The sequence below is a fragment of the Canis aureus genome, chromosome 30, assembly GCF_053574225.1.
Source record: "Canis aureus isolate CA01 chromosome 30, VMU_Caureus_v.1.0, whole genome shotgun sequence".
Taxonomy (NCBI): domain Eukaryota; kingdom Metazoa; phylum Chordata; class Mammalia; order Carnivora; family Canidae; genus Canis; species Canis aureus.
Window position 1 is genome coordinate 35,305,717 of NC_135640.1, and position 11,328 is coordinate 35,317,044.

Genomic DNA, 11,328 nt, shown 5'->3' on the forward strand with positions numbered 1-11,328 from the left:
CTAACATGAAAAACTCAAGTTTCCATTGCTATGACTAACACACTTCCTCCAAGCCAATCTCACCACACCCCTTCATTCATGGGTGTGACATGCTACACAATTTGCAGGGCCCAGTGCAAAATGAAGATGAGGGATTCTTATTTTATAATCAAGAATTTCAGGACATCAAGAGCAGCAGGGCACACACCTTGAGGCCAGCACCAGGCTCGTTATCTTCTCCTTCCTCTCCATACCTGTCCTCATCTCTGATGAAGTCACGAAACATGTGCAGGATCCATTCAGTATGTTGGCTTCCCAGTCCCTTGACCTCTGTCACACCAACAACTTTCCTGCCCCCTTCATGTGACTCATCCACACAGCCTCTGAGGCCTCTATCTCAAAGCATCCCACACTGACCCCTGGGACCTGGCTTCCTCCAGCGGTGTCCCGCCTTCGGAGACCTCTCCTTCTATCGACCCTATTGTTTTTCCCTTGTTGTAAATCTCCAACTTCCTCATGTCTTTTCTTCCATTCTTTGAGGCCATAGCCCGATACTATAAATCCTTTCCTTGCAAACACCCTTCATGCTGTTGTGTAAGCCTGGCAAAACACCAACCCTCCAACTTCACCACTGCTCTCAGCCTGCACTAGCAGGTAGACATGCCAGGGGGGTAGGGGGTATGGGGAAAACGTCTGTCTTGACGTTTATGACCACATATCACAAATGGGGCCCCGGCTTCATTAGTTAATGCTGCCCAGTTTCCTAGTACATTCATTCACCTCACACTCCACAAGATGGCTATTATTTCCTCAAATCTCCCAGACTGAAACCCCTTGCTAATGACGTGAAATGGCTCATCCTTCAAAGAGGAAATAATGCCTTCATGAAGAGCCATCGAGCTAGACTCACACACTCTGCTTTCCTCCTGTTACCAGATGCCTGCTTCCAAAGACAAGCCCCCATCCAAGCCCTAGATCCCAACTGCACCTGCCTCCCACACATTTTGTTCTTGAATTATTCCCTTTCTCTCCATCAATTTTTACCTCCCTATGAGATTATTACCATTGCACAAAACATGCTTTAATATCTCTCAGCTTTTAAAACTCTTTAAAAAGAATTCAGGTCTTACACAGTATGTTCTCTGATTATAATAGAATTAAGTTAGGAATCAATAATAGCAAGATATCTGAAAAATCTCCAAATAGTTGGAAACTTTAAAAAATATACTTCTTGGGCACCTGGCTGGCTCAGCCAGTAGAGCATACAACTTTTGATTTTGGGGATTGTGAGCCAGAGCCCCACGTTGGGTGTGAAGATTACTTAAAAAATAAGATCTCTCAGAAAATGTTTTTAGGGACAACTGGGTGGCTCAAGGGTTGAGCGTCTCCCTTCTGCTCAGGGCATGATCCCAGAGTCTGAGGATTGAGTCCCACATTGGGGTTCCTGCAGGGAGCCTGCTCCTCCCTCTGCATATGTGTCTGCCTCTATCTCTGTGTCTCTCATGAATAAATAAATAAAATCTTTTTTTAATGTGTTTAAAAATACTTCTAAATATCGTCAAAGAAGATATCGATAGGTAACTTAGAAAGTATTTTAAACTAATTAAAATTGAAAAATCAACATATCAGTGTTTACATGATGCCACTAACAGCAGTAATTAAAGGGAAATTAACAGGGGCCCTGGGTGGCTCAGTCAGTTAAGGACTGGTTTTTCATTTCAGCTCAGGTCATGATCTCAGGGTCATGAGATCAAGCTCAGCATGGAGGGCTCTGTGCTCAGCATGGAGTCTGCTCGAGATTCTCTCTCTCCCTCTGCCTTTCAAAAAAAAGATAAATAAAAATAAATAGAGTGAAATTAATAGCCCTTAGCACCTATATTGAAAAGAAGATCTTGGGCAGCCTGGGTGGCTCATCAGTTTAGTGCCACCTTCAGCCCAGGGACTGATCCTGGAGACCCGGGATCGAGTCCCACATCAGGCTCCCTGCATGGAGCCTTCTTCTCCCTCTGCCTGTCTGTCTCTCTCTCTACTCTCTGTGTCTCTCATGAATAAATAAATAAAATCTTTTTTTTTGTTTGTTTTTTTTTTAAATAAATAAAATCTTAAATTAAAAAAAAAAGATCTTGAATGACCTCATCCTCCATGGTAAGAAACTAGAAAAAGAGAAAAGAAAACCCCAAGTGAGCAAAAGAAAAGAAATAAAGGTTAGAACAAAAATATAAGCAGGAAAAAAAATAGAGAAAAATACCAGTAAAACCAAAAGATGCTTCCTTGAGGTTAAAAAAATTGATAAACCTTTCACCAGACAGAGCAGGAGAAAAAATATGAAAGACACAAAAGAACACTATCGGGAGTAAGGGAGGCAGCATCACTACCCATATATCACTACCCAGAGCATATTGTGACAACTTCACCTCACAAGAATCAACAACTTGGATGAAATAAACAATTTTTTTGAAAAACACAATTTGAACTCACTCAAAAAGAAATGGAAAACCTGAATAGCCCTACATCTTTAAAATAGAGTTCCAAATAATTTCTAGAGGGGAAAAAGACTACTGGTTGAGCCACAGGAGGGGAACCACACAGCAAGAGCCCAACTTCCTGACTTCCCTTATTGATTTGATGGAAAAGGGATCCCTGGGTGGCGCAGCGGTTTGGCGCCTGCCTTTGGCCCAGGGCGCGATCCTGGAGACCCGGGATCGAATCCCACGTCGGGCTCCCGGTGCATGGAGCCTGCTTCTCCCTCTGCCTATGTCTCTGCCTCTCTTTCTCTCTTTGTGACTATCATAAATAAATAAAAAACTTAAAAAAATAGATTTGATGGAAAAGGATGGTCAAGGTGACAGACAAAAAAAAGAAAAGAAAGGGATCCCTGGGTGGCGCAGCGGTTTAGCGCCTGCCTTTGGCCCAGGGCGCGATCCTGGAGACCCGGGATCGAATCCCATGTCGGGCTCCCGGTGCATGGAGCCTGCTTCTCCCTCTGCCTGTCTCTCTCTCTCTCTCTCTCTCTCTCTCTCTGTGACTATCATAAATAAATAAAAAATAAAAAATAAATTTAAAAGAAACATAAGGGCAGCCCGGGTGGCTCAGTGGTTTAGTGTCGCCTTCAGCCCAGGGTGTAGTCCTGGAGACCCAGGATCGAGTCCCACATCTGGCTCCCTGTATGGAGCCTGCTTCTCCCTCTGCCTGTGTCTCTGCCTCTCTCTCTCTCTCTGTGTGACTATCATGAATAAATAAAAATCAAAAAAAAGAAAAGAAAGAAAAAGGAAGGAAGGAAGAAAAGAAAGAAAGAAAGAAAGAAAGAAAGAAAGAAAGAAAGAAAGAAAGAAAGAAAGAAAGAAAGAAAAGCAGCTTAGCCAGCTCTGCTTGAGGAAAGGTGAGTCACAATGAGGTCGCAACTCTCCATAAATCTAAGTGTCACTAATCAAACACCTTCAGATTACACTCTAGAAGGTGGGCCGGGGAGCTCTAACTGCCTCTGCAGACCTTGACACACCTGGGGATTCATTTTCATTTGGACTTTGTGGGGCACACATGTTTCATTGGGAGAAAAAAATAGATATGGATGATGTCCATCTTCCTTGGACAAACCTAAAATGCAGACACTGAGCACCCACAGGACTCATGCAAGGATTAAATGAAAACATTCCAGTAAGAGGCTTGACACGCAGAGAGGGCTCCATCCACACTCGTCCCACTTGGGGCGCACTGGGAATCACAGCAGAGATGAGCCCGGACCACACCTGTACCTGTACATCTCCTCCTAGGCCCTTTTTTTTTTCTCATGTCTTTCTTGAGTTTAAGCAAAAAAAGGAGGGGGGGGGGGAGATCTGTGTCTTCAGAAGCAGTTACGGTGTCTAATTTCATCGCATTTGAGGAAAAGGCGAGCATTTCCATTTTGCAGTGAATGATGGGCACGTGCCCAAGAAAATTACTCAGCACTTGTTTTCCTCCTTGTGGGGTTTTCCTGCAATAGTTTCTTCAATCCAGCTGCAGGGAATCTCTAGAGCCGGGCCGACCCTGCACCATCCGCTCGGGCTCCGAGAGACCTGCCCTGACTCGGGGGCGGGATCTGCGCGGGCGAAGGGGCGGACCCGGGAGACGGCCCGTTACGAAACCTTCGGGAACAGACGGCCACTCCTCGCAGGGGAGGGCCCGAGGCCCGGGGCCTGGTTCTCCAGAAGCCGCAGCCCGGGCTCGCAGCGCTCAGGTCTCTGGGGCTTCCCTTCCTGTGTCCACGGCGCTGCAGCGCGCTCCCCGGGGGCCCGCAGCCCGGTCCGCTCTCCACGCGCCCCGGGGCCTCCCCTCCCGGCCATGTCGTCCTGCAGCCGCGTGGCGCTGGTGACCGGGGCCAACAGGGGCATCGGCTTCGCCATCGCGCGCGAGCTGTGCCGGCAGTTCTCGGGGGACGTGGTGCTCACGGCGCGGGACGAGGCGCGGGGCCGGGCGGCCGTGCAGCAGCTGCAGGCCGAGGGCCTGAGCCCGCGCTTCCACCTGCTGGACATCGACGACCTGCAGAGCATCCGCGCCCTGCGCGACTTCCTGCGCAAGGAGTACGGGGGCCTCAACGTGCTGGTCAACAACGCGGGCATCGCCTTCAAGCGTAGGTCGGGATGGGGGGGGGTCCCTGGGTGCGCCGAGGGTGCAGGGCAGAGAGCCGCAGGCACCCCCCGCCGTGCGCCCCCGTGCGCCCGGGTGATCGCGCAGCGCAGCGCCAGCTCCGCGGGACGCGCTCAGCCCGGGCCTCCCGCTGCGGATCCTCGCTTTTCGCGGAGTCGCCAGAGCCGCTCGCTGGGCGCAAGGCGGGTGGGGCGCATCCCGGGGCGCTCCCGGAGCCGTCCGCGGCCGCTGGGTGCCAGAAACCCGGCCTCCGGGGAGGGGGGCCACGCCCTGCTAAGCTCACCAGCTTTCTGTCATGCAAAAAAAAAAAAAAAAAAAAAGCATTTTCTCTGCAAAGGGTCTCCGAGCTCACTCGGGCAGGGCTTTCGCTTTGCGTGAAAGGGTGCATTCGTAGTTGCCCGGAGGCATCTGCTCGGGACAGGAAATGGATCGCTGAGACGAGATCAGTGCGCACTTTACACATTAGTGGACTTGAGATTTTGTTTAATGGAGAGCTTTGATAGGCTCAGGCGGAAAGGAAGCGAGCCTTGTTCCCTCCCCACCCCCCCCCACCCCCCACCCACCCCACCCCCAGGGAATTTGGGTTTGCCATCAAACATACATGCTAAGTGTGATTTTTTTAAATAGCATCTTCGGAGGGGGACAAAAAAAAATCAAGATTATTTTCTCTGTGGTTCTATTAAGAAAGTTAATTTAGGGGATCCCTGGGGGGCTCAGCGGTTTAACGCCTGCCTGCGGCCCAGGGCGTGATCCTGGAGACTCGGGATCGAGCCCTGATGCAGGGAGGCTGCTTCTCCCTCTGCCTGTGTCTCTACCTCTCATGAATAAATGAAATCTTTAAAACACACACACACACACACACACACACACACACACACAAGAAAGTTAATTGAGCTGCCTTGTGCCGGGGGAAGAAAGAATAATCAGGCCAGCCCCACTTACCAACCTACTGGGCAAGGGAAACCCAAGAGGCAGAACAGAGTAAAAAGTATGAGGCCTTGATCGACTCCCGCCCCTCCGCCCCGGCCTTAACCCGTCACCGTCGCTGAGCATCCGCACCTCCAACCCAGCCTGCGGGCTTTCTGGGAGCGCAGGCGGGAAGTGGCGGGGACCCGCAGGCTGACGGATTGATGGAGAGATGCTCCGCTTCCTGGACCGCGTGGACAGGAACACAACCTCGGCTGGAAGCCCCCACCCTCTCAAAAAGTGTGGGCGGCGGAACCACTTTTGGTTGCATCACCTTCAACCAAGGCCTCCTTCCACACCTGCTGAATCAGAATTTGCATTTTAACAATCCCTAGCTGCGTCCCATACCCGGTCGAGATTGAGCAGCAGCCTTGAAAGCCCGCAATTCTCAAAGTGTGGCCAGACCAGTAGCTGTAGCGTCACCTGGGAACGCGTTGACATGCAAATTCTGGAGCCCCACCCCAGACCTTCTCAATCCCAAAGTCTGGAGGTGGAGCCCAGAAAGCTGTTTTAACAGGCCCTGCAGGTGATTCAGACGCGTGCTGGAAGTTTGAGAAGCACCGACCCAGTGGCTTAAAAAATCGTTTTAAAGTTAGCTTGTTTTTTTTTTAACTTTCATTAGAGATAAGATCCACTTTGTCATATACATTTCAGAGGGGAAATGCGTGACTTTGTTTCCTTCTCTTTTTGGAAGCTGATGATCCAACGCCCTTTGACATCCAAGCTGAGATAACGCTGAAGACAAACTTTTTTGCCACAAGAAATGTCTGCAACGAATTGCTGCCAATAATAAAACCTCATGGTAAGTCCAGCCCCGTGGATGGCCAGGTTGCATCCCTCAGCACGAAGTGGGCCATGGGGCTGTCCCTCAGGAGTCACCCAGGGATGCTATTTCCCTGTAGGAGGGAAAATAGAAAACTGCACTATTTTCTCATAATAGCTTACTCTTCACCTGCCCACTTTAGCTTTAAAAGGTATGTATGGCACATGGCAGTGGTCTCCGGTCCCATGTCATGAACTCAACCCTAGAATGATAAGGTGTCACAGGTCCCCCAAGGCCTCTTGCCTTTGAACAACCTCAGTGGGCCCTTCTCACCTCCCCAGGGTGGTGGGGCCATGTCCAGCTCATTTGGGGGCCTGGGAGAAGGATCTCTTTTAGTCTTTTTTTTTTTTTTTTGGCTTTCCTCGTGCTCCTTCCTTCATTTTGTCAAGCTGATGCAGAACCTCCCAAAGAAATTTTTCTTTATTAGCGAGTATCTTACCCACATTCCCAAGTATTCCATAAATATCTTTTTTAATAAAGATTTTTATTTACTTGAGAGAGAGAGAGAATGAGTACAGGAGCAGGGGCAGAAGGAGAAGCAGACTTCCCTGCTGAGCAGGGAGCCGGACGTGGGACTCGCATTGGGTCATGACCTGAACTGAAGGCAGAGGCTTTGCCGACGGAACCACCCAGGTGCCTCCAATAAACAACACTGATTGTTTTATTTTTCAACAAATATTGGGTGGCTCAGTAGTGGAACATCTGCCTACGGCTCAGGGCGTGATCCTGGGGTCCTGGGATCAAGTCTCGAATCAGGCTCCGCACACCTGCTTCTCCCTCTGCCTATGTCTCTGCCTCTCTCTGTGTGTCTCTCATGAATAAATACATAAAATCTTTTTTAAAAATAATTTTTAAAATGAAGGAAGCCTTAGGTCTGGTTGCATGGAGTTGGTGTGTACCCAGGGCCAAGGGGATGGAATTTTGTCTTGTTTTAAGTGGGCTCTATGTCCAGCATGGAGCCCAACTTAGGGTCTGAATTCATCCCCCTGAGGTCAAGACCCGAGCTGAGATCAAGAGTTAGACACTTAACCAACTAAGCCACCCAGGCATGCCTCTAGGATGGAGTTTTTTTAATGCAAATCTAAGTGCATATTTTTGTGCCCTTTTTTTTTTTTTTTACAGAAAGGGATCCTTAAGTATAATGTTTGCCACCTTGCTTTCTTCACTTACTATATCTGGGACTCTTTCTAGATCAGGAGAGAAAGCTTTCTTTTTACAGCTGCATAGTATTCCATGGCAAGGGTGCCTTTTACTGAGTATCCAGAAGTCTTTATGGTTTTTAGAATCCTAGAATTTGAAAGCTACAAGGTATTGAAGAAACCTTACATTCCTTTGTCTTCATCTTACAGAGAAGGAAATTGAGACCCAAAGCTGTGAACACAGACAGGTAGCGATAGAGCTAGGAGCAGTATTCAGGTTTCCTGACTTCTCCCATCAATCAAATCAGGATAATTCGCTCCAGTGAAGGGACGGAGCATAACGCTAAATGTTGCAAACCAAGCCATTCTGAAAGATAAAAGATGGCTTTGGGGAGGGTGGGGCTCAGGCCACAACCCAGAGCAGGTGAATCACTGGCCTTAACCAGTTCTCTTTAACAGTAATTCCCAAAGTGGGAATCTGCTTTACAACACGCTGAGAATATTTGTGCTTTTTCCATAAAATTCATATTTACCTGGAGGACAAGAGGCTGAGGGTTATTTGCCTCTTGATTTGTAGGGAATCACCGTCTCTACAAACAAAGCCGACTTCAAAGCCATATTTTATTTAGCATTATAATATCTCTTTAAAGAAAGTTACCCTCTTATTCATTTAAGATTCCCAGTTCACAGATTAATCAAATGTTTGCCCACTAGGTGGAGCTACTTGCACACCCTTTCTAAGAATAGGAATAGGGGTTGTTTCTGGACCAGAGAGCCCCCCTGGACCTCACCAAAGCGGGTGTATATGTGGATAGTGTGCGTCCAGTCCTTCTCAGGGTTGATTGGACCCATCTGGCTGTTGAGACTGTCACCCCTTAGCCTCTGTCCCAGAGGCTTCCTCTTACTCCTAGGAAGTTTTTTTTTTTTTCCACCAAAGGCATAGCGGAGCTCCTGTAATTCGTTTTTCTTTTCTTTCCTCCTTTCCGTTTTGAATTTAATTCCTTGTAGGGGCCAGGTGATTGAGAATAAAGCCACTTAGAAAGTAATGAAGAATACAACGTCCTCGAAGTAGTAGTATTCCTGGCCACACTATTAAAGTGAGTCTAAGAACAACATGCTAATCCAAATTGGGACAGATACTACAAAATAACAGCCTAGAATCTTCAAAAAGGTCATTGTTAACTTCTCTAGATTAAAATAGACTCAAGAGAGGGGCGCCTGGGCGGCACACTTAAGCATCTGACTCTTGGTTTTGGCTCAGGACCTGATCTCAGGTTCATGGGATTGAACCCCACATTGGGCTCCCTGCTCAGCATGAGGTCTGCTTGGGATTCTCTCTCTCCCTCTGTCCCCCACCACCACCACCACTTTCTCTATAGATAAATAAATAAATCTAAAAAAAAAAAAAAAAAAAAAAAAACTAAAGCGATATGACCACTAAGTGCAATCCATCATCCCAGATGAGAGCCTGAGTGAAAACAAAACCTTAAAGGAAGATTCTTGAAAGGACTGGAGTCCTTTGAATATGGACTGTACTTTGGATAACAGCGTTGTACCATGATAAAGGTCTTAAGTGTGATCACTCTTGCGTATACTAAAGTGTTTAGGGCAAAGTTTTAGATTGGTCTGCAATTAAGGAGAAAGCAGATGTGGCAAAATGCTAATAATTGGGGAACTTAAGTGAAGGGTACATGGGTATTGATCGAACTACTCTTGCAACTTCCCTATAGGTTTCAAATTGCTCATAGTTTAAAGTTGGGAAAGCGATATGTATTACAAGAGAGGGAGAAAATTACTGAAGAGTCTTGGGTACCTAGAGATAAGCGAGTGCTTGTGTACAAGACAGAGTGAGGGCATCTCCGTGTGGGGTTGGCCTACAAGAATATCCAGTAGAATGTGCAACACCCTCTCCACCCCCCAGTCCCCTCTCCAGCCCCGTCTCTGTGGTGAATGAATGCCACTTAGAAAATGCAATAAAATCCGATTATCCTGGTGCACATGGGTGACTAAGTGTTCAACTCTTGATCTCAGCTCAGGTCTTGATCTCAGGGTCGTGAGTTCATGTCTCACATTGGGCTTCATGCTCTATAGGTAGGCATGGAACCTACTCAAAAAAAAAAAATCATCTAATTATCCTATTGAATGCACAGGTAGTGGAGTCAGGATAAGTAAGAAAAGAACCCTTGAAACAGGGTGTTTTCTGATGTTGGATGAACTGTATAAATTCACCCGTTCACTGGTTCAGAGATTTCCAACAATACTTCAAATTGTCTTATAGTTTTTGGCCTGCATATTTTTTATGCACATGACTGTCTCTTTAGTAGCTGTGAATTATTGGTAATATGAATGTTAACTCCTTCATTACACTATATTTAATTTTTAGCTACAGGCTAAAAAAAAGGTGATGAAAATCAAAATTGGACTTGAAGGACGCCTGGGTGGCTCAGCAGTTGAGTGTCTGCCTTCGGCTCAGGGCGTGATCCCGGGGTCCTGTGATGAGTCCCTCATTGGGCTCCCAGCAGGGAGCCTGCTTCTCCCTCTGCTTATGTCTCTGCCTCTCTCTCTCTCTCTCTAATAAATAATTCTCCAACCCAGGTGTTTTTTTTTTTAATATTTTTAACTCACGCCATGTGTAAAGTAGCCACCATTAAAGATAGACAAGGCATTGCTTGACTCTGATTTTTGGTACTTGGAGATAAAGAGGTGGCTGCCCATGGGCCTTAGGATTGGGCAAACCCTGAAAAAGCTTTAATCTTCAGGGTGAAGCTGCTGTCTCTAGGAAAGCAAGTTCACAGGTAGCTGGAGTGTTTCTGTGTGCAGGGGAATATTTCATAAAACCGCTTGGTGATTCCACTACAGACCTACCTCCTGTTCACCTAATGAGTAATCACTGCTCTTTAGCCCCTGTCATTGATGGGAATGTGTCTTTCCCTTTGTGGGAAGAGAGCACAAAATAATGTTAACGCCCACTGGGTGCATCCTGAATTCTTTTTTTTTTTTTAAATCAGCAGTTAAACCTGCAGTATGAATCAATTGCATGTTGAGTAGAGTCAACCAACATTTTTTTAAGAGTTTTTTTTTTTTTTTAATTCATAGGAGACACACAGAGAGAGGCAAAGACATAGGCAGAGGGAGAAGCAGGCTCCTGGAGAGGAGCCCCATGCAGGACTTGATCCCAGAACCCCGGGATCATACCCTGAGTGGAAGGCAGACGCTCAACCACTGAGCCACCCAGGCGCCCCAACAATTGTTTATTTGTGTGACATGCTTCCATGTGTTTACTATTCTGTTCCAGGCAGGGTGGTGAATATCAGTAGTTTAGAGGGTTCAAAGGCTCTTGAAAATTGCAGCGCAGATCTACAGAAGAAGTTCCAATGTGAGACACTCACAGAGGAGGACCTGGTGGACCTCATGAAGAAGTTTGTGGAGGATACAAGCAATGAAGTGCATGAGAGGGAAGGCTGGCCCAACTCTGCGTATGGGGTGTCTAAGCTGGGGGTCACGGTCTTATCAAGAATCCTGGCCTGGCGTCTGGATGAGAAGAGGAAAGTTGACAGGATTCTGCTGAATGCATGCTGCCCAGGGTGGGTGAAGACGGACATGGGTGGGCCTTACGGCCCCAGGACTGTGGAGGAGGGAGCCGAGACCCCTGTCTACTTGGCTCTCCTGCCTCCAGATGCTACTGAGCCTCATGGCCAGCTAGTCCATGACAAAGTCGTCCTAAACTGGTGAATGTCTGCTTTGGTGCTCAAAGCTTAATAAATGTTTGTGGGCTGAATGAATGAATGAATGAATGAA

At 47.4% G+C, this 11,328-nt stretch overlaps 1 protein-coding gene across 1 annotated transcript; it reads left to right on the forward strand.

Moving 5' to 3' along the window:
- The first annotated feature begins 3,996 nt into the window (after positions 1 to 3,996).
- Positions 3,997 to 11,328, forward strand: CBR3 (carbonyl reductase 3). Its single transcript, XM_077879145.1, has 3 exons — positions 3,997 to 4,585; positions 6,263 to 6,370; positions 10,826 to 11,328. Exons 1-3 carry the CDS (start codon positions 4,297 to 4,299, stop codon positions 11,260 to 11,262), a joined length of 834 nt encoding a protein of 277 aa, XP_077735271.1. The 5' UTR covers positions 3,997 to 4,296; the 3' UTR covers positions 11,263 to 11,328.